Source organism: Heterodontus francisci, chromosome 22 (assembly GCF_036365525.1).
Source record: "Heterodontus francisci isolate sHetFra1 chromosome 22, sHetFra1.hap1, whole genome shotgun sequence".
NCBI lineage: Eukaryota > Metazoa > Chordata > Chondrichthyes > Heterodontiformes > Heterodontidae > Heterodontus > Heterodontus francisci.
The window spans coordinates 75,780,913-75,806,095 of record NC_090392.1 but is presented as its reverse complement, the minus strand read 5'-3'; the positions used below and the strand labels follow the sequence as shown (position 1 = coordinate 75,806,095).

The 25,183-nt window shown below is 43.4% G+C and overlaps 1 protein-coding gene across 7 annotated transcripts in view; it reads left to right on the top strand.

Moving 5' to 3' along the window:
• The window catches only part of zbtb16a (zinc finger and BTB domain containing 16a), a 291,732-nt gene extending 266,858 nt beyond the window's left edge, over window positions 1-24,874 (top strand). For all 7 annotated transcript variants that reach the window (XM_068054070.1, XM_068054072.1, XM_068054074.1 and 4 more), the window contains exons 6-7: window positions 17,813-17,980; window positions 24,091-24,874. In XM_068054070.1, coding sequence (XP_067910171.1) covers window positions 17,813-17,980; window positions 24,091-24,320 — 398 coding nt within the window. In that variant the 3' untranslated portion in view covers window positions 24,321-24,874. The remainder of the gene's footprint in view (window positions 1-17,812; window positions 17,981-24,090) is intronic.
• Window positions 24,875-25,183: the final 309 nt, after the last annotated feature.

Here is a 25,183-nt window from a genome sequence, read left to right as displayed (position 1 = left end):
TCTCAAGACACCCCCCTCCCCCCCAAACGACCACTCTAGCCTCATCAGGGCACAACCGATCTCACTGGTGAGGCATGTCCAACTTACCTTCACTCCTTGCTCCATGCTGTCGGCTGGGCTGCAGACCCAGCAGTGGCCACTGCTCCCGGTGGTGCTGCTGGGACTAAGAGCTGCCAGCTTGCTGATTGGCCGACAGCTCACTGAGGCGGGACCTCCTCCCTCAAGCGGGTGGAAGTCCCACCTCGGGACAATTAAAGCCCGGGGGCCCATAAAATGGGGGACGGATCCCCGGGCCAGGCAGAAGCAGGTTCACCCACCGACTTTTATGTCGGTGGTGAATTCCCGTCTGCCAAAGGTAAAATCCAGCCCTGTGAGGTTTAATCTAGTTATATTCCATTTTCAGGTGGAATCTTTGTCTGCTATTTTACAGGAATCATCAACTTAAAAGGGCTAATTCCTCTACTTAAAACTGTGGGTTTGGTCCTACCCCATGACTGTCTCCTCCATATCATCTTGTGGGTAGAAGTTGCCGCCTCACAAGGGAATTTGTGTGTTGCACAGAAGGAGATTGAGGATAAATACATTGCCAAGTTGTGGGTAAAAGTTGATTTGTGCAGTGTATGAGTCACCACCTCATGTATATCTTGCTCTCTAAATACATGGGAGCGATCTCATTAATAATTCAGGTTTCGATAAATTAAAATTCAATTAAAACCTATATAAACACAAGCAGGGTGAAATTGGACAAGGAGTGGGTGCTATTAAGACCTGATATTCAGTTCTGTTAGCTTCAGTAGTATTGCAGGAAGGATGGCCCATGTGAATCCACCTGATTGGTTTCCTGATGCGTGTCCAATTTCACCCCCAGCTCTTTGCTTTTTTGCTCCCTGCCCCGCCCCGCTACCAGCAGCACTGGCTGATGGGAGATGCCCCACTAGTTCAGTAGGTAAACATGCCAAGTTGGTATTGACGTGGTTGAAGGCATTCAAGAAAATTTATTTATTTTTTTTTTAATTTTTTATTTAGAGATACAGCACTGAAACAGGCCCACCGAGTCTGTGCCGACCAACAACACCCATTTATACTAACCCTACAGTAATCCCCTATTCCCTATCACTTCCCTACACTAGGGGCAATTCACAATGGTCAATTTAACTATCACCTGCAAGTCTTTGGATGTGGGAGGAAACCGGAGCACCCAGCGAAAACCCACACGGTCTCAGGGAGAACTTGCAAACTCCGCACAGGCAGTACCCAGAATCGAACCCGGGTCCCTGGAGCTGTGAGACTGCGGTGCTAGCCACTGTGCCACCATTTGATAAGCATTTGATAAACCTGGACTAGGAAATGTGGTCACATCCCAGCGACATAACCTGCTTCATGTTTTTGTTCACCAAACTCTTCCTCATGACCATCAAGAACTTGCATTGATGTAGTCCTTTTAACATAATAAAATATCCCAAAGTGCTTTTAGAGGAATGTTATGAAGCAAAATTTGACATCAAGCTGCATAGAATAAAGACTTAGATTTATATAGCACCTTTCACGACCACTGGATGTTCCGAAATGCTTTACAGACAATTTTTGAAGTGTAGTCACTGTTGTAATGTAAGAAACACAGCAACCAATTTGCGCACAGCAAGATCCCACAAACAGATATGTAATGATGACTAGGTAATCTTGTTTTTTTATTTGATGTTGATTGAGGGGTAAATATTGGCCAGGACAGTGGGGAAAGCTCCCCTGCTGCTCTTCGAAATAGTGCCCTGGGACCTTTTACGTCCACCCGAGAGGGCAGACAAGGCCTTGCTTTGTCATCCAAAAGGCAGTATCTGTGACAGTGCAGCACTCCATCAGTACTGCACTGGAGTGTCAGCCTAGATTTTTGTGCTCGCGTTTTGGAATGGGATTTGAACCCACAACTTTATGACTCGGGTGAGAGTGCTTCAACTGAGCCATGGCTGACATACAAATAGCAAAGAACAAAGAACAGTACAGCACAGGAACAGGCCACTTGGCCCTCCAAGCCTGCGCCGATCTTGATGCCTGCCTAAACTAAAACCTTTTGCACTTCCGGGAACTGTATCCCTCTATTCCCATCTTATTCATGTATTTGTCAAGATGCCTCTTAAACGTCGCTATCCTACCTACTTCCACCACCTCCCCCGGCAGCAAGTTCCAGGCACTCACCACCCTCTGTGTAAAGAACTTGCCTCGCACATCCCCTCTAAACTTTGCCCCTCTCACCTTAAACCTATGTCCCCCAGTAACTGACTCTTCCATCCTGGGAAAAAGCTTCTGACTATCCACTCTGTCCATGCCGCTCATAACTTTGTAAACCTCTATCATGTCGCCCCTCCACCTCCGTTGTTCCAGTGAAAACAATCCAAGTTTATCCAACCTCTCCTCATAGTTAATGCCCTCCAGACCAGGCAACATCCTGGTAAATCTCTTCTATACCCTCTCCAAAGCCTCCACGTCCTTCTGGCAGTGTGGCGACCAGAATTGCACGCAATATTCTAAGTGTGGCCTAACTGAAGTTCTGTACAGCTGCAGCATGACTTGCCAATTTTTATACTCTATGCCCCGACCGATGAAGGCAAGCATGCCATATACCTTCTTGACTACCTTATCCACCTGCGTTGCCACTTTCAGTGACCTGTGGACCTGTACGCCCAGATCTCTCTGCCTGTCAATACTCCTAAGGGTTCTGCCATTTACTGTATACCTCCCACCTGCATTAGGCCTTCCAAAATGCATTACCTCACATTTGTCCGGATTAAACGCCATCTGCCATTTCTCCGCCCAAGTCGGCAACCGATCTATATCCTGCTGTATCCTCTGACAATCCTCCTGACGATACGTAAGGAGAAACTAAGACAGGTGAGCAAAAGCTTAGTCAAAAGAGGGTGGTTTTAAAGAGCATCTTAAAGAAGGAGAGGAAGAGGCAGTGAGGTTTAGGGAGAGAATTCAAAAGCTTAGGGCTTCAGCAGCTGAAGGCGTGTCCACCAATGGTGGAGCGATGAAAATCGGGGATGCTCAAGAGGCCAGAATTGGAGGAACACCGAGATCTCTGCATAACAACAGCATCCCTTCATTAAAAAAACAATTCTCTCTGGTGAAGTTAGTGTCTTCAACAGAGTTGAGCGGCACTTAAGAACTCAGTTGCCCTTCAGGAATTGTAAATACCTCATTCTCCAGTGAAGTAATGAACTTTTATTGAACATTTTGTCCATTTTCTTTTCAACGCTGCAATTACATCAGATGAGCAGCTGCACAGTCAGAGGTCCTCTCAAAAGCCAACCGTGCAGAACAAAAGACTGTGCATTTCTTTTAAATTTGCACGCATGCTGTTTTCTTAAACTTTACCTCCATCAAAGGCGGTTTTACTTTGGCGACGTGATTGCATCATCACACTGCCATGCAAATTGTAAAACACATGAATTCTGACATTTTTGATGTGAATTTTTGCTTTCTTTTGAATTATTGATGCAAATGTTTAGGGCTCAATTCTTACTGGACCTTCAAACAGGCCTGTGTTGGGCCCGGTCACACATTGCGAGCCAAACAAAAGGAGAGGACAGTATTTGTGGGTCCTGCCTTCTCCAACGCTGACACGAAATGGGAATAATAACTTTTTACTCTAAGGGACGGGTTCTCCTGCAAGTTGAAAGTGCTGCAATATTTTGAGCAATTGGGGGCAGAGTTCAGCTCAGTTCATGTACAATTGCATTAGCTGTCTCCCTTAGATTGCCATGGCAACATGGCTCCACCTGACCACCGGCAATGTCCCCTCTAGCCCCAATTTCCTCTTTGCTGCTTCCTTTGGTCTTCTAAAGAATGAACTATATCTCTCATTTTGGCATCCTCTGCAAAATGGCTCCTTGTCCAGTCCCCATTCCCCATCTGTCTCTTTTAGATTTGCTATGCCTCTTCTACTTAGTCTTTGATTTTCCTTTCAATTTGTTCTATGATCAGTGCTGCAGGAAATCCCATTATTTCCCATCAGCTCAATAAAGCTACCAACAATAGATCAGGTGACACTAGTTTTCCAGGTGGAGAGTCTTACCTGCCTCTAATTAAATATAACAAATACATCCTTGCAAAATTTCATCTGGAATCGTTTTGCCAGAGCAGACCATTGTGTTGGTAGGGTTCCTGGCTTTCATGGATAGTCCTGGAGTCTCCAGGAATGAAAGATTAATCTCTGACATTGCTGCGAATAAGCCAGGAGCAAAGTCATTCAATCCTGTGGCATATATGGAGGTCATTCAGCCCATTGTTCCTGCATCAGTTCTTTGACAGAGCTGTCCAATTAGTTTCACTCCCCAGCTCTTTCTGTGTAGAGAAGACCATAAGAAACAGGAGCTGGACTAGGCCATTTGGCCCTTCGAGCCTGCTCTGCCATTCAACAAGATCATGGGTGATCTTCGACCTCAACTCTACCTTCCCACACTATCCCATATCCCTTAATTCCCTTAGTACCCAAAAACCTATTGATCACTGGTTTCATAGACCATTGTCCCCTGTGCCCTGCAAATTTTTCCTTTTTAAGTAAATACTTATCCAATTCCCCTTTTGAAAGTTATTATTGAATCTGCTTCCACTGTCCTTTTGGTTGATTGGCATCCTTCCATTTATAAAAGACGGACAGGCAGTAAACAATCCATTTAGGTGGGGTGTCTTCCCTTGGTGCACCTTTGCTGATGGCTGTGAAGGCCAACCTTTGAGATGCAGGTTCTGCCACAAGTGTTGCATGTGAAGCTGCCAAGTGACGTGGGTTGTTTTCGTCGTTTGGCGCCTGTTGCCAAGCTGCTGTTCCAATTGGGTCATTGTGGTAGTGCACACTAGGTCATAGGGTGTGTTACCATTTCCCTCTTTTGCCAGCTAGTGACTCCTAGCTGCGATAGTTGACATTTAGGGCCTTTGTGACACATTGCAAGCATCCTTGAAGTGGAGCTTTGGGCGCCCCACTGGTCGTCTGGCACTGGCTACCTCCCCATACAGAAGGTCCTTGGGTACGTGACCATTTTAGACACCACCCTTTTAGACCATGCATTCCATTTTCAACAATTGGCTAGATTTTTAAAAAAAAGTCCCCCCCCCTCCCCCCACAGAATTTTTTGTCAAATCATATGGAATTCTCAATGAATATTGAACGTTGAATCAGATTTATCTTATTGCCAGCATCTTACTAAATTTGAAACATTACTGGAGACTCCATAGTGCAGCCAGTGTTTGAAATGTCACAGCAATACCCAAAGTCCAATTTAATAGAATTGGAGTTTTGATTTATTCAGAACATCGCTAACCCATGGGCCTGAACATAATGTAAATGTGCCGATAATTCCAAAATATTGCTTTTGATTCAAGTTTGATTTTCGTCTGTGTAAATGAAATTATGCCATCTGAGAGGAGAGGAAACTGCAAGCATGTAGCTTGTTCCACAGCGTGGGAGTTTGGGGCACCCAAAGCTCCACTTCAAGGATGCTTGCAAGGTGTCATGAAGGCCCTAAATGTCAACTATCGCAGCTGGGAGTCACTAGCTGGCAAAAGAGGGAAATGGTAACACATCCTATGACCGAGCGTGCACTACCACAACGACCCAATTGGAACAGCAGCTTGGCAACAGGCGCCAACACCGAAAACAACCCACAACGTCACTTGGCAGCTTCACATGCAACACTTGTGGCAGAACCTGCATCTCAAAGATTAGCTCAGTCTTGTAACTGAACCTCTCAGAACATGTCCAATGACAGTCGGGAATCCCATGTGTCGGGACAGCCACCTCCTGAGCTTTGGAACTTCCATTTGCACGGAATATAGTTGAGGGTTTTTGCCTATTGTGGAATAGTGAAATGCGATCACCAGAACACTAGTGAAATAACACACTCCATGTAATGAAACACAATTTGATTTATTCAGTTGCCATAAACCAATGTGACCTGATGATGAGGAAAAATAGCCATTTTGTATATTGCAGGCGAGGCCACTGTTTTTTTTTAACTTGGTCAAGTACAAGGATTCGGGCTCTCGAATATTGGTAAAACTCCCTGAATCCTATTTACTACAAATGGAGTTTAACTTTCCAGAACATCGTTGACCCTTGGTCCTGTGTACAATGTAAATGTGCGGAGAATTCCATAGTTCTGAAAAATTGCTTTTGATGCAAGTTTGATTCACCTGCATTATACTCGATCTGAATCTTTAGCAGAAGAGTTAAGAAGTTAGAAATTTGGGTGGTAGGGAATAGCTACATGTAATTTTGAGTGCACTACATATTCTATCATCTTGATATAATATGAAATATTAAACAGGCTGGGACTCTTTTCTATAGAAAAGAGAAGGCTGAGGGGGTGACCTGATAGAGGTCTTCATAATTATGCAAAGATTTGATCGGGTAGATGTAGAGAAGATATTTCCATTTGTGGGCGAGACCAAAAATAGGGGTTCATAAATATAAGATGGTCACTAATAAATTAAGTTCAGGATACATGTCTTTATCCAGTGAATGGATAGAATATGGAACTTTCTACCCCAAGGAATGGTTAAGGTGAATAGCAGAGATGCATTTAAGGGGAAGCTAGATAAGTACTTGAGGAATAAAGGAATAGAAGGCTATTTTGGTGGGGTGAGATAAAGAGGGGTGGGAGGAGGCTCGTATGGAACATAAAACATTGATATGGACCAGTTAGTCAGATTGGTCTGATCCTGTGCTGTAAATTCCATGTTTTAGACTGTAAGATTTACATGGCAAATTATCTCAATGTTGAAACATCTAATAACTTTCCACTGTAAATTACTTTGGTAACGTGCTAACTGGTCTGTAGGTGTATGCTGGTAGAAAAATTAAATCTGTAATTAATAAGGGTTTTTGTCCCATTGTTACACACACATCTTGTTCTTTCTGACCACATATCCTCACCATCAGTAAAACTGCCTACTTCCACCTGCATAGCATTGCCCAACTCTACCCCTACCTCAGCTCATCTGATAAACCCTCATCCATGCCTTTATTACTGCTAGACTTGACTGGTCAAATGTACCCTTAGCCGGCCTCTCATCTTCCATTCTGCATAAACTGAAGTGCAGCCAGGCTCTGCTTTCCCATATTCTAACACGTACCGAATCCCATTCACCCATCACCTCCGTGCACACTGACCTTCATTGGCTCCTGGTTAAGCAACACCTTAATTTTTAAAATCCTCATCCTTGTTTTCAAATCCCTCCATGGCCTCGCCCCTCCCTATCTCTGTAGCCTCCTCCATCCCACAACCGTCCAATCTCTGCACTCATCCAATTCTGCCCTCTTGTACATCCCTGATTTTAATTGCTCCAACATTGATGGCCGTGCCTTCAGCTGTCTCAACCCAAAGAGGTGGAATTCCCTCCCTAAACCTCTCCACTTCCCTACTTCTCTCTCCTCGATTAAGATGCTCCTTAAAATCTATCTCTTCACCCAAGCTTTTGGTCACCTGCCTTAATAATTCCTTAAATGGCTTAGTGTCAAATTTTCCTTAACACTCCTGTGAAGCTTCTTGGGACGTTTTATTATGTTAAAGGCTCCGTAATAATACGAGTTGTTTTGTGTTTCTTCCCGTCTCCTGCAACCACCCCTCTCGACAGGCAGGAACAGCGCTCAGCACACTTTTCAGATAGGCTGCTTATTCTGATCTGTTCTCTTCAGACAACTTAGTGCATACCACAGCTGGCGAGAGCTGATAAAATGCTGTTTTATCACCAGATTGCCACAAATAGCACTTCAGGCAGGGTGGAATAAGTTGCCTGGCAGCTGAGCTCCTTTGAGAAAGGATGAAAATCTGTCCTACACTAGGTAGGACATGTGGTGGCCTGTAATCTTTTCATGAATTACAGTGCACAATGAAATATGTGGTAGCTGAGATACCACAATTACCAAGCTGAACCTGTTGAAAAGGACTCTGTGGTTAGCTACTGAGGGATGGTGAATGCAGCATAGATACGAGCAATTCAGCACAGCTAGTCCATACCAGTGTTTGTTCTCCATATTGGCCTTCTCCCACCCTTCCTCATCTAACCTTATCACCATATCCTTCTATTCCTTTCACCTTCGTGTGTTTATCTAGATTCCCCTTAAATGCACCTATACTATTCACCTCAAATACTCCATGTGGTACCGGGTTCCATATTCCAACCATTCTCCAGATGAAAAAGTTTCTCCTGAATTCCCTATTGCATTTTTTTAGTGTCTATCTTATATTTATGGCCCCTAGTTCTGGTCTCCCTCACAAGTGAAAACATCTTCTCTACATTTACCCTATCAAACCATTTCATAATCTTAAAGACTTCTGTCTGGTCACCCCTCAGTCTTCTCTTTCTTAGACAAAGGAGCACAGCCTGCTAAATCTTTGCGAGGTTATAAATATCAGGAGTTCAATACACATTTTTGGGAAGCTTTAAAATCTTGAAAGATGTTGAGGCCTTAGTGAGGGTGCAAAGGAGATTTATTAGAATGTGTTCTGATGGAAGGTCACTGACCTGAAATGTTAACTCTGCTTCCCTCTCCACAGATGCTGCCAGACCTGCTGAGTATTTCCAGCACTTTCTTGTTTTTATTTCAGATTTCCAGCATCTGCAGTATTTTGCTTTTATTTTATTAGAATGGTACCCAGGATAAGGGGCTTCAGTTCCATGGAGAGACCAGACAAGCTGAGATTGTTCTCTTTAGAGGGGAGATGTAATAGAGGTGTTCAAAATCATGAAGGGGTTTTAATAGGAGTTAATTAAGGGGAACTTTTTCCACTGGCAGGAGGGTCAGTAACGAGAGGACACAGGTTTGAGGTAATTGGCAAAAGATCCAGAAGTGCAATAAGGTGAATTTATTTTATGTAGCCAGTAATGATCTGAAATGCACTGCCTGAAAGACTGGTGGAAGCAGATTCAATAATAACTTTCAAAAGGGAATTGGATAAATACTTGAGAGGGAAATATTTGCAGAGCTTTGGGGTCAGGGCAGGAGAATGGGAGTAATTGGATAGCTGTTTCAAAGAGCTACCACAGGTGCGATGGGTGGAAAAGCCTGCTCATTCTATGATTGAATTGTCCTGTGCAACCAAATGCAACATAGAATCAGATAATCACAAAATTGTTGCAGTGCATAAGAAGGCCATTCGGCCCATGATGTCTGCACTGGCTCACTGAATGAGCAATTCACTTATTGACATTCTCCTGCCTTCTCCCCGTAACCTTGCACATTCTTCCGTCTCATGTAACAGTCTAATTCCCTTTTGAATGCTTCAACTGAACTTGCCTCCACCGCAGTCTCAGGCAGTGCATTCCAGACCTTAACCACATGCTGTGTGAAAAAGTTTTTCCTCATCTAGCTTTTTGCTTCTTTTGCCAATCACTTTAAATCTCTGCCCTCTCATTCTTGATCCTTTCACGTGTGGGAACAATTTTTCCCTATCCACTCTGACCAGACCCCTCATAATTTTGAATACCTCTATCAAATCTCCTCTCAACCTTCTGCTCTCTAAGGAAAATAGTCCTAATTTCTCCAATCTCTCTTCATACCTGAAGTTCCTCATCCCTGGAACCATTCTTGTGAATCTTTTCTGTACTCTCTCCAACGCTTTCAAACCTTTCCTATAGTGCGGTGCCCAGAACTGGACACAATGTTCCAGTTGAGGCTGAATAAGTTTAACATAACCTCCTTGCTTTTGTACTCTATGCCCCTATTAATAAAACCCAGGGTACTTTATTAACCGCTTGCTCAACCTGTCCTGCCGCCTTCAATGACTTAGGCGCATATACCCTCAGGTCCCTCTGCTCATGCACCCCCTTTTGAGTTGTTCCCTTTATTTTATATTGTGTCTCCATGTTCTTCCTACCAAAATGAATCACTTCACATTTCTCCGCATTGAACTTCATCTGTTGCTTGTCCACCCATTCCATCAACCTGTCTGTGTCCTTTTGAGCTTCTCCACTATCGTCCTCACAGTTCACAATTGTTTCAAGTTTTGTAATATCTGCAAAATTGAAATTGTGCCCTGTATACCAAGGTAAAGGTCATAAATATACATCAGGAAGAGCAACTCTCCCAACACTGACCCCCGGGGAACCCCACTACAAACCTTCCTCCAGCCAGAAGAGCATCCATTATTCATCACTCTGTTTCCTATTACTCAGCCAATTCCATATCCGTTTTATTCCATGAGCTACAAGTTTGTTCACAAGTCTGTTGTGTGGCACTGTATCAAATGCCTTTTGGAAGTCATGTACATCACATCAACAGCATTGCCTTCATCAACCGTCTCTGTTACCTTCTCAAAGATCTCCAGCAAGTTAGTCAAACATGATTTTCCCTCAATGAATATCCACACTAGCTTTCCCAACTATGCGGCTATTAATTTAGTCCCGAATTACTGTCTCCAGAAGCTCTCCCACCACCGAAGTCAAACTGACCGGTCTGCAGTTGCCAGGCTCATCCCCACATCCCCCCTTGAACAAGGGTGCAACACCTGCAACTCTCCACTCCTCTGGCACCAGCCCTGAGCCCAAGGAAGACTGGAAAACCACAGCCAGTGCCTTCGCAATCTCCACTTTCACTTCCCTCAGCATCCCTGGATGCATCTCATCAGGCCCTGTTGCTTCGTCAACCCCAAGCATGGACAGTCCGTCCAATACCACCTCCCTATCCATCTCAAGATATTCAGATCTCAAATATGTGTTGGGTTCCCAAATTTCTCAATGGACCTGCATCAAGCAGATTCTAGCCATCTGCATCTGAAGACTGGGCGATGGTGGCTGTCCCTGATGCTTATCACGTGGGTGTCAGCACACACAATGGGGAGCGAGCTCTGTGTGTGTGCCAGATGCTACTGTTTGCACCCATGTGAGGGAAACATCATTTGACAACACAGAGCAGCTTATTTAGGAGAAAGAAAAGAAAAGAATGAAAGAATTTGCAGTGCTATAGTGCCTCAGGACACCCCAAAATGCGTCATGGCCAATTAAGTACTTTTGAAGTGTGAGCACTATAATGTAGGAAACACCATTTGCACACAGCAAAGTCCCACAAACAACCATGAGGTGGTGAACAAATAATTTGTTCTTGTGTTTTGATGGAGCGTTAAATATTTATTTTTTACTTATTTATTTAGAGATACAGCACTGAAACAGGCCCTTCGGCCCACCGAGTCTGTGCCGACCATCAAACACCCATTTATACTAATCCTACATTAATCCCATATTCCTACCACATCCCCGCAATTCCCCTACCACCTACCTGTACTAGGGGCAATTTATAATGGCCAATTTACCTATCAACCTGCAAGTCTTTGGCTGTGGGAGGAAACCGGAGCACCCGGTGAAAACCCACGCGGTCACAGGGAGAACTTGCAAACTCCGCACAGGCAGTACCCAGAACTGAACCCGGGTCGCTGGAGCTGTGAGGCTGCAGCGCTAACCACTGTGTCAGGACACTGGGGCTAACTCTTGTGCTGCTCTTTGAAATAGTGCCATGGGATATTTTACACGAACCTGAGGAGGTAACCTCTGAGTCAGCAGGCCATGATTTAACAGCCCACTCTGGGACTTCAGATAACTGAGGCTGGCAGTTCAGGGCAGTACTGAGGGAGTGTACACTGTTAGAGCTGCCAGATGAGGCGCAGTCTGCCTGCTCAGTGGGGCGTGAAAGATTCCATGGCACCATTTCAGAGAAGAGCAGTGGAATTCTTCCGTCTATCTTGGCCAATCCCTCCCCCAACATCATTCTAAAACTGCTTATTAATGTCAAAAAAGCAAAACACTGTGGTTGCTGGAAATCTGAAATCAAAACAAAAAGTGCTGTAAGTGCTCAGCAGGTCAGGCAGCATCAGCAGAGAGAGAGAGAGAAACATTTCAGGTCAACGTCCTTTCGTTAGAGCAGTGTAGTTCCAGAATTTTCTACTTTGAGTGTTCATTTATGTTATTGCTCTTTGTGGAACTCTGCTGCGTGCAAATTGGTGGACGTGTTTGCCTGCATTACAATTGTGAGTGCACTTAAAAGTTGGATCCAAAGTGCTTTGGGACAGCCCGGGTGTGTGAAAGGTGCGATATAAATGCATTATTTGTATTTATGGTATTGCTGTGGCGACATTGCACTCTTGATTTTTCTCCATTTGCAACATGAATGAAAGTAATTCCCACAGTTTAATTATTGTCATGATTGCTTCAAGTGCAAGATCTTCCTGGCTTGAAACCAGCACGAAACATTGGTTGGTGAGGTGGGGAGTTGTGCTGCAGTGGACTTTCCTCCATCCTTCACTCTCCCTTCTGTTAATTATTTATGAAAGTATTTAACACTCATGGTGGTACTTCCAAGTCTTGCCCACTCATGACAGAGAACCTGTGACAACAACAACTTGTCTTTATATGGCACCTTTAACGTAATAAATCTTCCCAAAGCACTCCGCAGGAGCATTACCAAACAAGATTTGGCACTAAGTTACATGAGATATTAGGACAGGTGGCCAAACATTTAATCAAATAGATAGGTTTTAAGCAGTGTCTTAAAAGAGGAACGACAGTTGAAGAGGGAGGAAATTCCAGAGCTTAGGGCCCAGGCAACTCTAGGCGCGGCTGACTATGGTGGAGTGATTAGAATTGGCGATGCATGAGACACCAGAATTAGAGAAGCGCAGCCATTTTGAAAGGTTACAGTGATGGGGAGGATTTGAGGCCTTGGAGAATGTGAAGACGAAGATGAGAATTTGCTGAACAGCAAGCACGGGGGGGTGCTTGATGCAAGTTAGGATACAGGCGACAGAGATTTGGATGCACTGAAGTTTATGTAGGGAGGAGGGCTAAGCTCCAATCTGAGAGAAATTGGGTTTCTTTGTCACTTCTAAAGTAAAAAGAGGTAAAAGATCAATGGTGTCTTTTTTTTTTTGGGACATCGTTGGAACGTTTATATCTGATCAGATGCTGCTAAACAGCTGTAGCAAAGGAGGACTCGCTAACTCCCTGCTGCGCAGATGTAGCTTTAAAATCTCCCTACGCTTTAATCTGGGCCTGTTTGCCGTTTGCTGCCGGCAGGCTGTATTTGGTTATGCAGACCAGCCAGGAGCCCTCAGCATTGATGGATCTGTGATTTATGCTTCTGATCACACAATAAACCTTCATCTGCCCAGACGTCGTGTTTCACTGCAGTCCTAGTGACATCTGTTCCAGGTAATGCAGTGCTCGGGACACAGGTGCAGATCTCTGGGCAGTCGGAGGGGGCTTTTAATTATTCTCCTTTGCTGCGCACTTAATGTTGGGCTCGTTGAGCAGCAGTTTGACATAATTAACATGCTAGAGACTGACTATTGTCAAGCAACAACTCGCGCAGGACCCGATGGTTATTTTTTTAAACGGGGGGCTCTTCGTTTTAGCCCTTTTCCCAAAGAATAGGGGCAGCAAAGACATAATAGCATCAAAGTGCATAATCACATTTTCTGCTTTTTTTAAAAAAATTCTCCCCTTCCCCAAATTTTCTGATGCTTACACAACAGTGAAACCTGCTTTGGATCAAATTCAGATAGTCACACTAAACCTTGTCCCTCTGGCAGTCATCAGATGTCACAGGAGTCAATCCATATGCCTGGTAACAGACGTCCGTTAAAAAGGAAAAGTATTCCAGCTGGTTGAAAGAAGAAAAGGAAAAAAACTTGTCTCAAAAAACCGCCGCTGCAAACGGTTCATAGCCGATCAGTTACTTGAGACGCACAGTTGCTGTTACGTAGCTAAATCTGACAGCCAATTGTCCCACATCAAGATTCCACTTCATAAAATTGCAGAATGGTTTTCTTCTGTGTTACAGCATTCAGCCCATATTGCCTCTTCTGGCTCTTTGCTAGAGCTGTCCAATTAATCCAATTCCCTTGCTCCTTCCCCACAGCCCTATAATTTTTTTCCCCTGTAAGTAATTATCCAACTCCCTTTTGAAAGTTACACTTTCAGGCAGTGCATTCCAGATCACAACAACTCGCTGTGTCTAAAAAAAAAAACAAAAACAAAAATCCTCATATTGCCATGAGTTCTTTTGCCAATAACCTTAATCTGTATCCTCTGCTTACCAGCAGAAACAGCCACTGGAAACAGTTTTGACTAACACAGTTGAACTGTGTTTGGTCATGTAGGTTGAATCCAGGAGACTGGGAGTATCCCTCCTGCTCTTCTTTAAAGAGTGCTGTGGGCTCTTTGCATGCACCTGATCAGTCTAACGGGGCCTCGATGTAACATCTCAACTGAAAGATGGCACCTCTGAAAATGCAACACTGCGTCAGTGCCGTCCGGGTTATGTGCTCAAGTCCTAGATTGCGACTCGAACCTCCAACCTTCTCATTCGGGGCAAGTGTGCTACCTTTCAGTTTAAGATGTCACTTTAAGGGGGGTTAAATGCATCATTCAGTGTAGTATGTTCGTACAGACTCTAGTTGCAATATGAGGAAAATCTTTTTTACACAACGAGTAATTAGAATTTGGAAAGCATTCCCTGATAGCCTGATGGCTACAGATTCAATAGTAGCCTTCAAAAGGGAATTGGATAAGTATTTGAAGGAGGGAAAATATTGGAGGGATAAGGGGAAAGAGTGGGAGATGGGACTAACTGGATTGCTCGTCAAAAAAGCTGGCAGAGACTGGGCCAAATAGCTGTCTTCTGTGCTGTACTATTCTATGATTCTAGTTCAATCCACAGTTGGCATGGAGTTAGCTACTAATAGCTGAGGTGGGAAACTACTATTGGTTTCTGGGGAAGTGAGATTTAATTGGATACCTCTTTCAAAGAGCTGGCACAGGGATGGTGGGCCAAATGGCTGCCTCCCTTTCCATATGATCCTATGAATGGTACAGAATTTGAAGTTCCATATCAAAATCAAAAATGATCGGATCAAATCTGAGCCATTCGTACAATGGCACAGATGTAACCATATGATCGGTGAAAATAAATATCAAAACTTTGGACCATTCTAAAAATTGCTTCAGATTATCTTGAACACGGTTTCAAATTTCTGTTGGTGCTGACCAGCTTTAAAGGGGAAAGAGAGAGAACGCTCAGAAAAAAGGAATTGACAGTATGAATTGGGAAAAGGGCAATTTATGCAAAGCCACAAGAGCAGTTTGACATCAATGCAGTGAAAACTGTAGGTCATTGCTGATGGTTTAAAACCCAGAGCTGCTAAGCAATGTATTGAAATTTAGAGAATGTTACTCGCCTGGCAGCCTCTTGCCATCTGCTAGAATATAGAGTATACAGAAAAACACATCTGTCCATTGCATTTCTCTAAAGTATACTCACAGGCTTTAGAAGGGAGATGAAAATACTGTAGCATTGTCATTAGATGCATCAACAAGAGAATTAGATATTACTACTTTTTAAAAAATTAATCATTAATAATTGACAGCAGCTGATTGGTAGATTTTGTTTTAATAGTCATTGCAAATACTTTTGAGTATGGAGGAAATTTCAGGTGTCAATTTTAAGAAAAAGTTGTTTTAATTTGCCTCTCTGTCATTGTCAAGTTTTGTATGAAGTGAGTGTTCCATTGTGTGTGCAGTTCTGCAGCTCCCCACTTCCCCCTGTGATTGGTGACTCAGCTTGCTAAACTTGCACTGGGCTGTACTGAGCTCTCACGACTGCAGACTTTAGATGAATTGAATGGTGATGGTAGTGAGTGCTACAATGGGTCCATAGGCTAAGGGGTCTTTCTGCTGCCGATTGCTATCTGGAGGCAAATCCTGGGAAGTAGGGTTACATGACACTGATGATGGGATCTGGCTCAGCTGTGATGCTACCTCATGTCAAATAGCTTACTCATACTCGCGGGTCTGGGCTCGTATGTGAAAGGGCCACTACAGGAGGGCACCCAGGCAACCCAGCAGGAGGCCACATTTTCCGGGTGGAAGGGATGGAAAGTATGAGATTAAAATCATATATTTACAAAAGAAAGCACCATCCTGCATATCATCTTGTAGAAGAGTGTTTGAAAGGAGATGAAAACCCTTGAATGATCATCTAGCTGTACCTAGGTCAAGATACAAGTCTCTGCCTTCTGAAGACCTCCGTGTCACCTTTGCCACAGTTTCAAATCTACATCTTTCTACTTGATGCCCCTCTCCCCAGATATAACTGCAAATATCACGAATTTCTAAGGATGAGGTAGTGAAATGGTGATAAAGCAAAGTGAAGTTATCAACTAGTATAATGAGCCAATCAGAAGGCCAATTAGTTACAATGACATCATTCCTTTGCCATGACGAGACTCTCAGATCATTGCCTATGAAAGATTTGCTTTATCTAACCATATATTTAAGGCTGGTGTTTCTGGCTTCCTCTCCTCAAACAAGCACAGCAATTGTCAGAGAAAGTCCCTTTTTTAAAAATTCATTTTCAGCATATGGACTTTGCTAGTGATGCTGGGGTTTTTTTTATTCATGCGATATGGATGCCACTGGTGTTGCCCATCCCTAATTGCCCTTGAGAAGATGATGGTGAGCTGCTGCCTTGAAACACTACAGCCCGTGTGGTGTAGTTACACCCACAGTGCTGTTAGGGAGGGAGTGCCAGGGTTTTGATCCAGTGACAGTGAAGGAACGGTGATATAGTTCCAAGTCAGGTTGCTGTGTGACTTGGAGGGAAACTTGCAGGTGATGGTGTTCCCATGCATCTGTTGCCCTTGTTCTTCTCGGTGGTAGAGGTCACAGGTTTGGAAGGTGCGCCAAAGAAGGCTTGGCGGGTTGCTGCAATTCATCTTGTAGATGGTACACACTACACTCCTCCAGGAAGAGGTCTACAGAGCTCAGGTCCTGGGAAGGAGTTTGAGTAGGAGATAGTGGTAATGATGGAACTCAATGGTGTGCATTTATTCCAGCTTATATTATGACCTCTTGTTGAAACAGTCCGTAGCGGCTTCTACAAATACACCCATCACTTCTCTTTAATCTCCAAGTTGTGGCATTTTTATATTGCTCTTTTCAAAACTAGAGATAAACTTGGTACCTTATGAAACCTAAAAATGAAGCCAACCATAAACTTGATCATTTCCTATGGAATTTTGGTGCCTATAAATTGCTGCATTGGTCAGTCACCATCCTTCAAAAGTAATTTATTGTGAGATGTTTGAGGTATTGCTTTCTCTTCCTCCCTTTCTTTTGTTTTTCACTAGCTTCAATTTATGTTCACAAGTTCTGTTTCCGTACATCATTTAATATATTGTGATCTGGATTCACCTTATTGCTGCCAGGTAGAATTTTATGTAAAAGAAAAAAAAAAAGATATTGCATTTCTTTAGCATCTTTCACAACCTCAAAATATCCCAAAGGGCTTCACAACTGATGAAATATTTTTGAAGTGTAGTCACTGTTATAATGTCAGAAAGACAGCAGCCAATTTTCACACAGCAAGCTACACAATGTGATAATGACTAGGTAATCTGTTTTTGTAATGTTGGTTGAGGGATATATATTGGCCAGGACACTGGCCAGAGCGCCCTTGCTCATCTTCAAAATAGTGCCATGGGATCTTTTACATCACCTAAGGAGGCAGACATACTCAGTGCTGTTCCCCTGTCCCCCCTCAACCCCTGTTTCTCCTTCATTTATAAAAAAAAAATTCTCTAATCCTCCTTCTTACTTCCTCCCAATTACACTTGGGATCCAGCCTTATTCTCCTCTGCACCATTTCTGATGCAAGTAAATCTTTTTCTTATGGCGTGGTGAACAATACACAGTATTCCGAGTGCGGTTTTGATGAGTTCATTGGGAAGTCTTGTTTTCTCAAGTAGCTCCTGATTTCTTTTTTCCCTTTTAGGTGACCATCCATACGAGTGCGAATTCTGCGGGAGCTGCTTCCGAGACGAGTGTACTCTGAAGAGTCACAAGCGCATTCACACTGGGGAAAAGCCCTATGAATGCAATGGATGTGGGAAGAAGTTCAGTCTGAAGCACCAGTTGGAGACCCACTACCGAGTTCACACAGGTAAACTGGCACAGGACCAGGTCACGCGTCCTCCTAATGCCATTTTTCTTCTTTTGCATTTACGCAAGTGGCTTTATCTATTGGATCTATTTTGACTAGTGTACAATCACAACTCATCCCATTCACTCCTAATATGTAAAATTCCAATGGTCTAAACCCCTTCCCATTCACTGCAGTATTAGAATTCCAGTAGACCCTTTTCCCATTTACATCCAGTATATAGAATTCCAATGAACTCTTCCCATTCACCACCAGTATGTGGAATTCCAATAAACCCCATCCCGTTCACCCTTGGTATATAGAACTACAATAAATCCCTTCCTATTATATAGTATTCTGATGTTCAAAACCATTCCCCTGTTCACAAAATTCCTGATGCAGCACACCACATGAATAGAGTTAAAATGGTCCAGACACACTGGTGTTCCCATTTCTCCACACCTTCACTGCTCAGCACAATGAACATTGTCAGTCCTCTTTCACACACTAATGACTTCTTGCAGAGATTGTACTGTATTTGGTAACGAGGGTGCTTCAACATTGTACTGCCTTGTAGCGTGAAAGATTAAATGGACCAATGCTCAGCATTATAAATTGTAGTCGTTTTTTGTTAAAGGAAAAACTAATTTGAGTCAGGTCATAGAAATGCTGATTGAAGCAGAACATTTCTTGGTAATTTGGTCATGCGGTTCTCAATGTTTAACTGTGTAATACCTGTAGGGTGAAGCTGGAAATCTAATGTTGATGCTCCAGTGTGTTAAACAGGGACTGCTACAGGTTCACGTCTGCTCAGCTGGCTTCTGTGGAGAGGTGCTCTGAGCAAAAGGACATTCCCTCATGGGGAGTGGAAAATCTGAAGTTGAGACAATGAGAAAGGCTAAAAGCAAGTCTCCTGCCTCTGTTCATGAGTTTAAAAAATGATACACGGTCTGGTGAGACTTTAATTAGACCCTTCCCACCCCAGCATTGCCAATTAAATGGCTATTTTTCTTCTTTTCTATTTGTCAAGATGTTCTCATACTAATTCTCCTGAACTGTTTTTTTTAAAGTTGTTCCTCCACCACTACCCATGTGTGCAATATGCAATATCATGCATTGAAATACTCGTGTGTTCGCTCGTTCGTTCATGCTCGCTATCACACTCGCGCACCTTCTCACACTTGTGCTCTCTAGTACTTGCTCTTGCACTCTTGCTCACTCTCTCAACTTTTCCCCTCTTGGTCTACTATTACAAATGATGTCATATTTTTGCTTTCCTCTGGTGAATTTGCTTTGCTTCTTGTGCTGATGGCAGCAGGGCTGTGGACCAGAACATTGCTCCATTTTGGAACCCTGTGAAGTATTTTCCTCCACACAAGATCAGATGGCAGGTTGTTCAACCTTGCCTGTCTTAAAGCGAAGACCAAAGTACGGAAAGTCCTCATCAGGGAACTCCTCTTTGCTGACGATGCTGCATTAACATCTCACACTGAAGAGTGTCTGCAGAGACTCATCGACAGGATTGCGGCTGCCTGCAACGAATTTGGCCTAACCATCAGCCTCAAGAAAACGAACATCATGGGACAGGACGTCAGAAATGCTCCATCCATCAATATTGGCGACCACGCTCTGGAAGTGGTTCAAGAGTTCACCTACCTAGGCTCAACTATCACCAGTAACCTGTCTCTCGATGCAGAAATCAACAAGCGCATGGGAAAGGCGTCCGCTGCTATGTCCAGACTGGTCAAGAGGGTGTGGGAAAATGGCGCACTGACACGGAACACAAAAGTCCGAGTGTATCAAGCCTGTGCCTTCAGTACCTTGCTGTACGGCAGCGAGGCCTGGACAATGTATGTCAGCCAAAAGCTTTAAAGATGTCTGCAAACGCGACATGAATTCCTGTGACATTGACCACAAATCGTGGGAATCAGTTGCCAGTGATCGCCAGAGCTGGCAGACAGCTGTAAAGGCAGGGCTAAAGAGTGGTGAGTCGAAGAGACTTAGCTGTTGGCAGGAAAAAAGACAAGCGCAAGGAGAGAGCCAACTGTGTAACAGCCTTGACAACCAATTTTATCTGTAGTGCCTGTGGAAGAGTCTGTCACTCGAGAATTGGCCTTTATAGCCACTCCAGGCGCTGCTTCACAAACTACTGACGACCTCCAGGCACTTACCCATTGTCTCTCGAGACAAGGAGGCCAAAGAAGAAGAAAAAGTATCTCGGCTCCCCCGTCCCCACTCAGAAGTGCACCCCCGTTCTACATGCACTTTCGTTCCCCATTTTTCTTTTACACCTACTGGTCCTGTGATATCTTTGAGTGAGTTTGCCGATGTGTGGACAGTTCTGTTTAATTGACATTGATGACCAGGCTTTGGCTTAGAACGTTCCAAACATTTCATTTATCAGCCCATTCACCAGAGTCTGTTCCCAGAGGTAAATAGGCAAAGTGTGGAGTTTGGTATCATCCCAGAACATTTGATTACAGTGGTTTGGATTTTCTGTCTATTATGAATGGCAGGAAACTGAACCTAGGTAATATTGAGTCAGAGAGAGTGAGAATACTTTACTTTTAATTTTAAAAGGAAAGGGATTGAAGGGGGCGGTGAGAAGATCGGAAGGCAAGCTTGGGAATAGCCATAACGGACTCAACATTAAGCCTTCAAAATGGGTGAATTCTGTTGAGTGTAGAAAATTGTGGGGTGATCTGATTGACATGTTTAAAATGTTAAAGGACTTGATAGAGTAGACAGAGAAAAACTATTTCACCTGATTGAGCAATCAAGAACAAAGGGACATAATAAAATGAGAGCTAGGCCCTAGGCCATTCAGGAATTCAAGGGGAACTTCTTTATCCAAAGGATATTGGAAATATAGAATTATCTCCCCCAAAAGGTCCCTGGATTTTGGGGGACAATTGGAACTTCCAAGACTGAGATCTACAGACTTGTGTTAGAAAAGGGTATTGATGATATGGAGCGAATACATATAAATGGAGTTGAGATATAGTTCGGCCATGATCTAACTGAATGGCTTAGCAGACTCGAGGAGCTGAATGGCCTCTTTCTGTTCCTTATCCTATGTGTGTTTAAACTGGGTTGGTATCTATGGTGGTTGTCTTAATATTTCCCTGATGTATCTTCCTAATGATAAACCTGGAGATACAACTTGACATTATGACTTTTGACGCATCCTGTAAAGATTGTGAAGCCACACAGTGTGGAGGACCCTCAGAGGAGAATCACTTTGATTTATAATGTTGAGTAAACCCACCAGTCCAAAAGGAGTTCTTGCTGAAGGGATCCTGCAACATATAATTCTACTGCTGTCACCATCGACTGCCTCCATAACTCAACCTAATTGCTTGCTGAAATAAGCCAAAGCTTATGGATGTTTTTTTTTTGTTGGTGACTTATTGATACTTGAGCGTGCCAGCACTGGAATAACTGAAGAATATTCTGCAGTTTCTCCTCCCCTACCCCCAAACCCCAGACTATCTTTGCCTGCTGTCCTGCGTGTGGAGCACCTGACTCTGGCTATCAACTGCTGTTTGTTACCTCTGTGACCTTTCTTCATGTGCAAGGTCAGCCACAGTCTACCAATAGGACTATTTGCCCATGTGAGGCATCGCAAATCAATCCTGTCCTCACTTAATATCCATTTACTGATACTTGCTGATTTTCTTTGCTCCACCCACCCGTCCCTCCTCTTTCCCCCCCCCCCCCCCCCCCCCCCAAGCCCTTCTCGTCCAATTGTGGTTTCCCCAGTTGGAATAAACTAACCCAGTGCAGAGTGAAGATCTTACCTGCCATTGCTTTGAACTGCCTGGTTCGGTTCAAATGTCCAGCAAGCTCAACAACTGAATCTGAGAGAGGGAGCTCCATTATATCCTCAGATAATTTTATTCGCATCTCAAGGAAATTGCCCTGCAGCTAACTAACGCAACTCTGGTAGGTGGGAAAATAGCAATCTTCTAACGAATAGCTAGCTAGCTGCTTGGCTTTTTGACTGAGGAAAGTGCTCTCTATAACTTGTTAAATTGAGTAGAAGTCATTGACTTCAGTGGGAGACATTGTGAAACCCGAATCAATATTTGGATTTAACTTGCATTTAATCATTTTATTTTTCATTTCATTTTTTTGCTATTCATTTTATTTTGCAATGGCCATTTTGGGTACATGCTTGTGTGTAAGTTTAATATCCCATCTACTCTCATAAATCTAATAAGGAATGTAGGTAACCTGATAGAGGTCTCTAAGATTATGATAGGGTAGATGTAGAGAGGATGTTTCCACTTGTGGGTGATTCCAGAAATAGGGGCCATAAATATAAGAGTCCAGAATAAATCCAGGAAGGAATTCAGGAGAAACCTATTCACTTAGTGTTGACAACATGGAACTCACTGCCACAGGGAGTAATTGAGGCGAATAGCTTAGATTCATTTGAGAGGAAGCCAGATAAACCCATGAGGGAGAAAGGAGTCACAAATAAATCCAATAAGGAATTCAGGTGAAACTTCTTTAGTCAGAGATTAGTGAAAATGTGGAACTCGCTACCACATGGAATAGTTGAGGTGAGTAGTGTAGTTGCATTTAAGGGGAAGCTAGATAAACATATGAGGGAGAAAGGAATCGAAGGTTTTGCTGATAGAATGAGATGAAGTAAGGTGGGAGGAGGCCTGTGTGGATCATAGACCTGTTGAGCTGAATGGCCTGCAAGTTATTTGCAATTCTATGCAATTTAAATTGAGCAATTGCTATTCTTGTAAAAGTTGCTACAGTCAGGCTGAGAGACCGTGACCAGAATGCAATGGTAACCGTGGCAACAAATACCACTTGCGCCAATGAGTTACCGTAGCAGTGACTTTGCCTGCAGCGCCTGGGTATGAAACCATCATATGCGTGTTTTCCTGTCTCTAGGAGCATCTGTCCTCAGTTATAGTAAGGCACCATCTCCATAGACTGAGTGGTTAAATTAATGGCGTGTAAATCACATGGGTGACAGGTTGCTGATTTGGGAAGTTGGGTCAATGTAAATTTAAGAAGCAGGTGCACAATGAGCTGAATTGATTTGCAACCACCATCTACTACAGCAATTTTCTATATTTCCCTGATTTAAACAGCTGTTTATAATCCAAGCACCACATTTAAATGACACAAATTAATTTGATTATAAATCTGCTGAGAGATGGAAGGGTATAAACTGCTTTGATGTAAACGGTAGCATCCAGCTTATGCATTAAACTGTTGACTTGCAAATATTCGTCAATGCCAGTGATTTGCAGCCTGCGTTACAGGCACAATCATTTTAAAAGACTATGTTCAGTCCAGAATGGAGAAGTTGAGGCTAAATCTCGGTTCAGTGGTGGATAGACTGCATTGGTAACATTCATACCCTGCATGTTGATCAAATAGTTAGTGCTTCACCGAGGAATAACTGAAGGGATATGCAAGCAGGGCAGGTAAATGTGATCAGGATTATTTGCTCGCTTGGAGGGTAAATAGCAGCACAGATTTGTTGGGCTGAATGGCCTGCATGTGTGTTATAACTTCTGTGTATTTATAATCGGGATAAGAGATGGCTTACAGATAGCTTCCTAAATAGGTGAAACATGCTCCCAACTTAAATTGAATTAAAGATCGTCTTTTGATGTCATATTACAGAGAGGTGGCCAAATTTCTGTTAGTGTTTTTTTTTTATTCAGTCATGGGATGGGAGTGTCACTGGCTAGGCCAGCATTTATTACCCATCCCCAGTTGCCCTTGAGAAGGTGGTAGTGAGCCACTTTCTTGAACCGCTGCAATCTGTGTGATGTAGGTAAACCCACATTGCTGTTCAGGAGGGAGTTCCAGGATTTTGACCCAGTGGTAGTGAAGGAATGGCAATATAGTTCCATGTCAGGATTCTGTGTGGCTTGGAGGGAACTTGGAGGTGGTGTTGTTCCCATGCACCTACTGGAGGAAGTGGGGAATGGAATTAAGTGGTGGGGGGGGGGGGGTGGGTGGCGGGAGGAGGACTAAATTAGTGGGGGAGGGGGGGACCAACAGAATTGGGGCAAGGTGAACAGAAATGGAGGGGGAGGAAGGAAAATGGAATTGGGTTTTCAAAGGATTCATGTGCCTTTTTCCTCCTGCAGGTGAAAAGCCCTTTGAGTGTAAGCTGTGCCATCAACGGTCCCGGGACTATTCCGCGATGATCAAACACCTACGCACTCATAATGGGGCCTCCCCCTACCAGTGCACAATATGCTTGGATTACTGCCCCAGCCTCTCTGCTATGCAGAAACACATGAAAGGCCACAAGCCCGAGGATATTCCACCAGACTGGAGAATAGAGAAAACGTATCTCTATCTTTGCTACGTCTAATCGTTAAAGCAAGAGGGAGAGAAAGAAAATCAGTGCTGTGAATGTGGGGAAGAAAATTCTTTTTTTTTCTTATTTTTGAACCATTTTCTGTGTTATGCACAGTGTGCTTGGAATTACCTCGTGTTGTATGACCTCGTTCAGCTAATTTTTTTTTCCATTTGTGTCCTCCTTTCGTGTACAAGCTTGGGTCATTAAAGAGCATTGCATAACGTGACGGGCAGTAGCAAAAAGTTGGTGTACTTAAGAGACTGCAAAGTACCACAGCAGAGAAAGCAATTTATTTTCAAGTTTGTACCTGTGTACGGTCATAACCAAAATTGGTATTTTTTTTTTGTTTTGTGTTTTGTTTTAAGAAAGAAAAATGATGCTGCCTGGTTAGATGAAAGTTAAACTTATTCTGAAAGCTACCTCTTATTTTTTTACTTTTTTTTGGCAAGTTACTAAAGCACAGTTTGCAGTATTTTGTGTTTTGCGTTGTCGCCACGACCGTTCATCTCATGCTTGTACTGCCTGCTACGTTTGTTTTAGCAAGATTATAGCACCTATATATAAAGGTAGGGGGTGGGTGGGTGGCGTTAGGGGAAACATAGCTGTAGTTAGGGGCGGGGGGGGAGACTTTAAAAACACAAAACACAAGGGGAGTGGGAGGGAAAGGATAGGATTTGCTGTACACAGCTGTTTCCTCTTAGTTAGCAGTGAAAAGGGAAATGGGGGTGCCTTAAAATGGAAAGAGTGTTGTCCTGTAGTTGAAAAGGTGACAGTTGGCGACTTAGTTTCTAATGTGAGATGAAAAGGAAAAAAAAAGTGTTAAGTTTGAATTATGAGAACAGTTAATGTAGTTTTGTTAAAATGTGAAAGAGAGA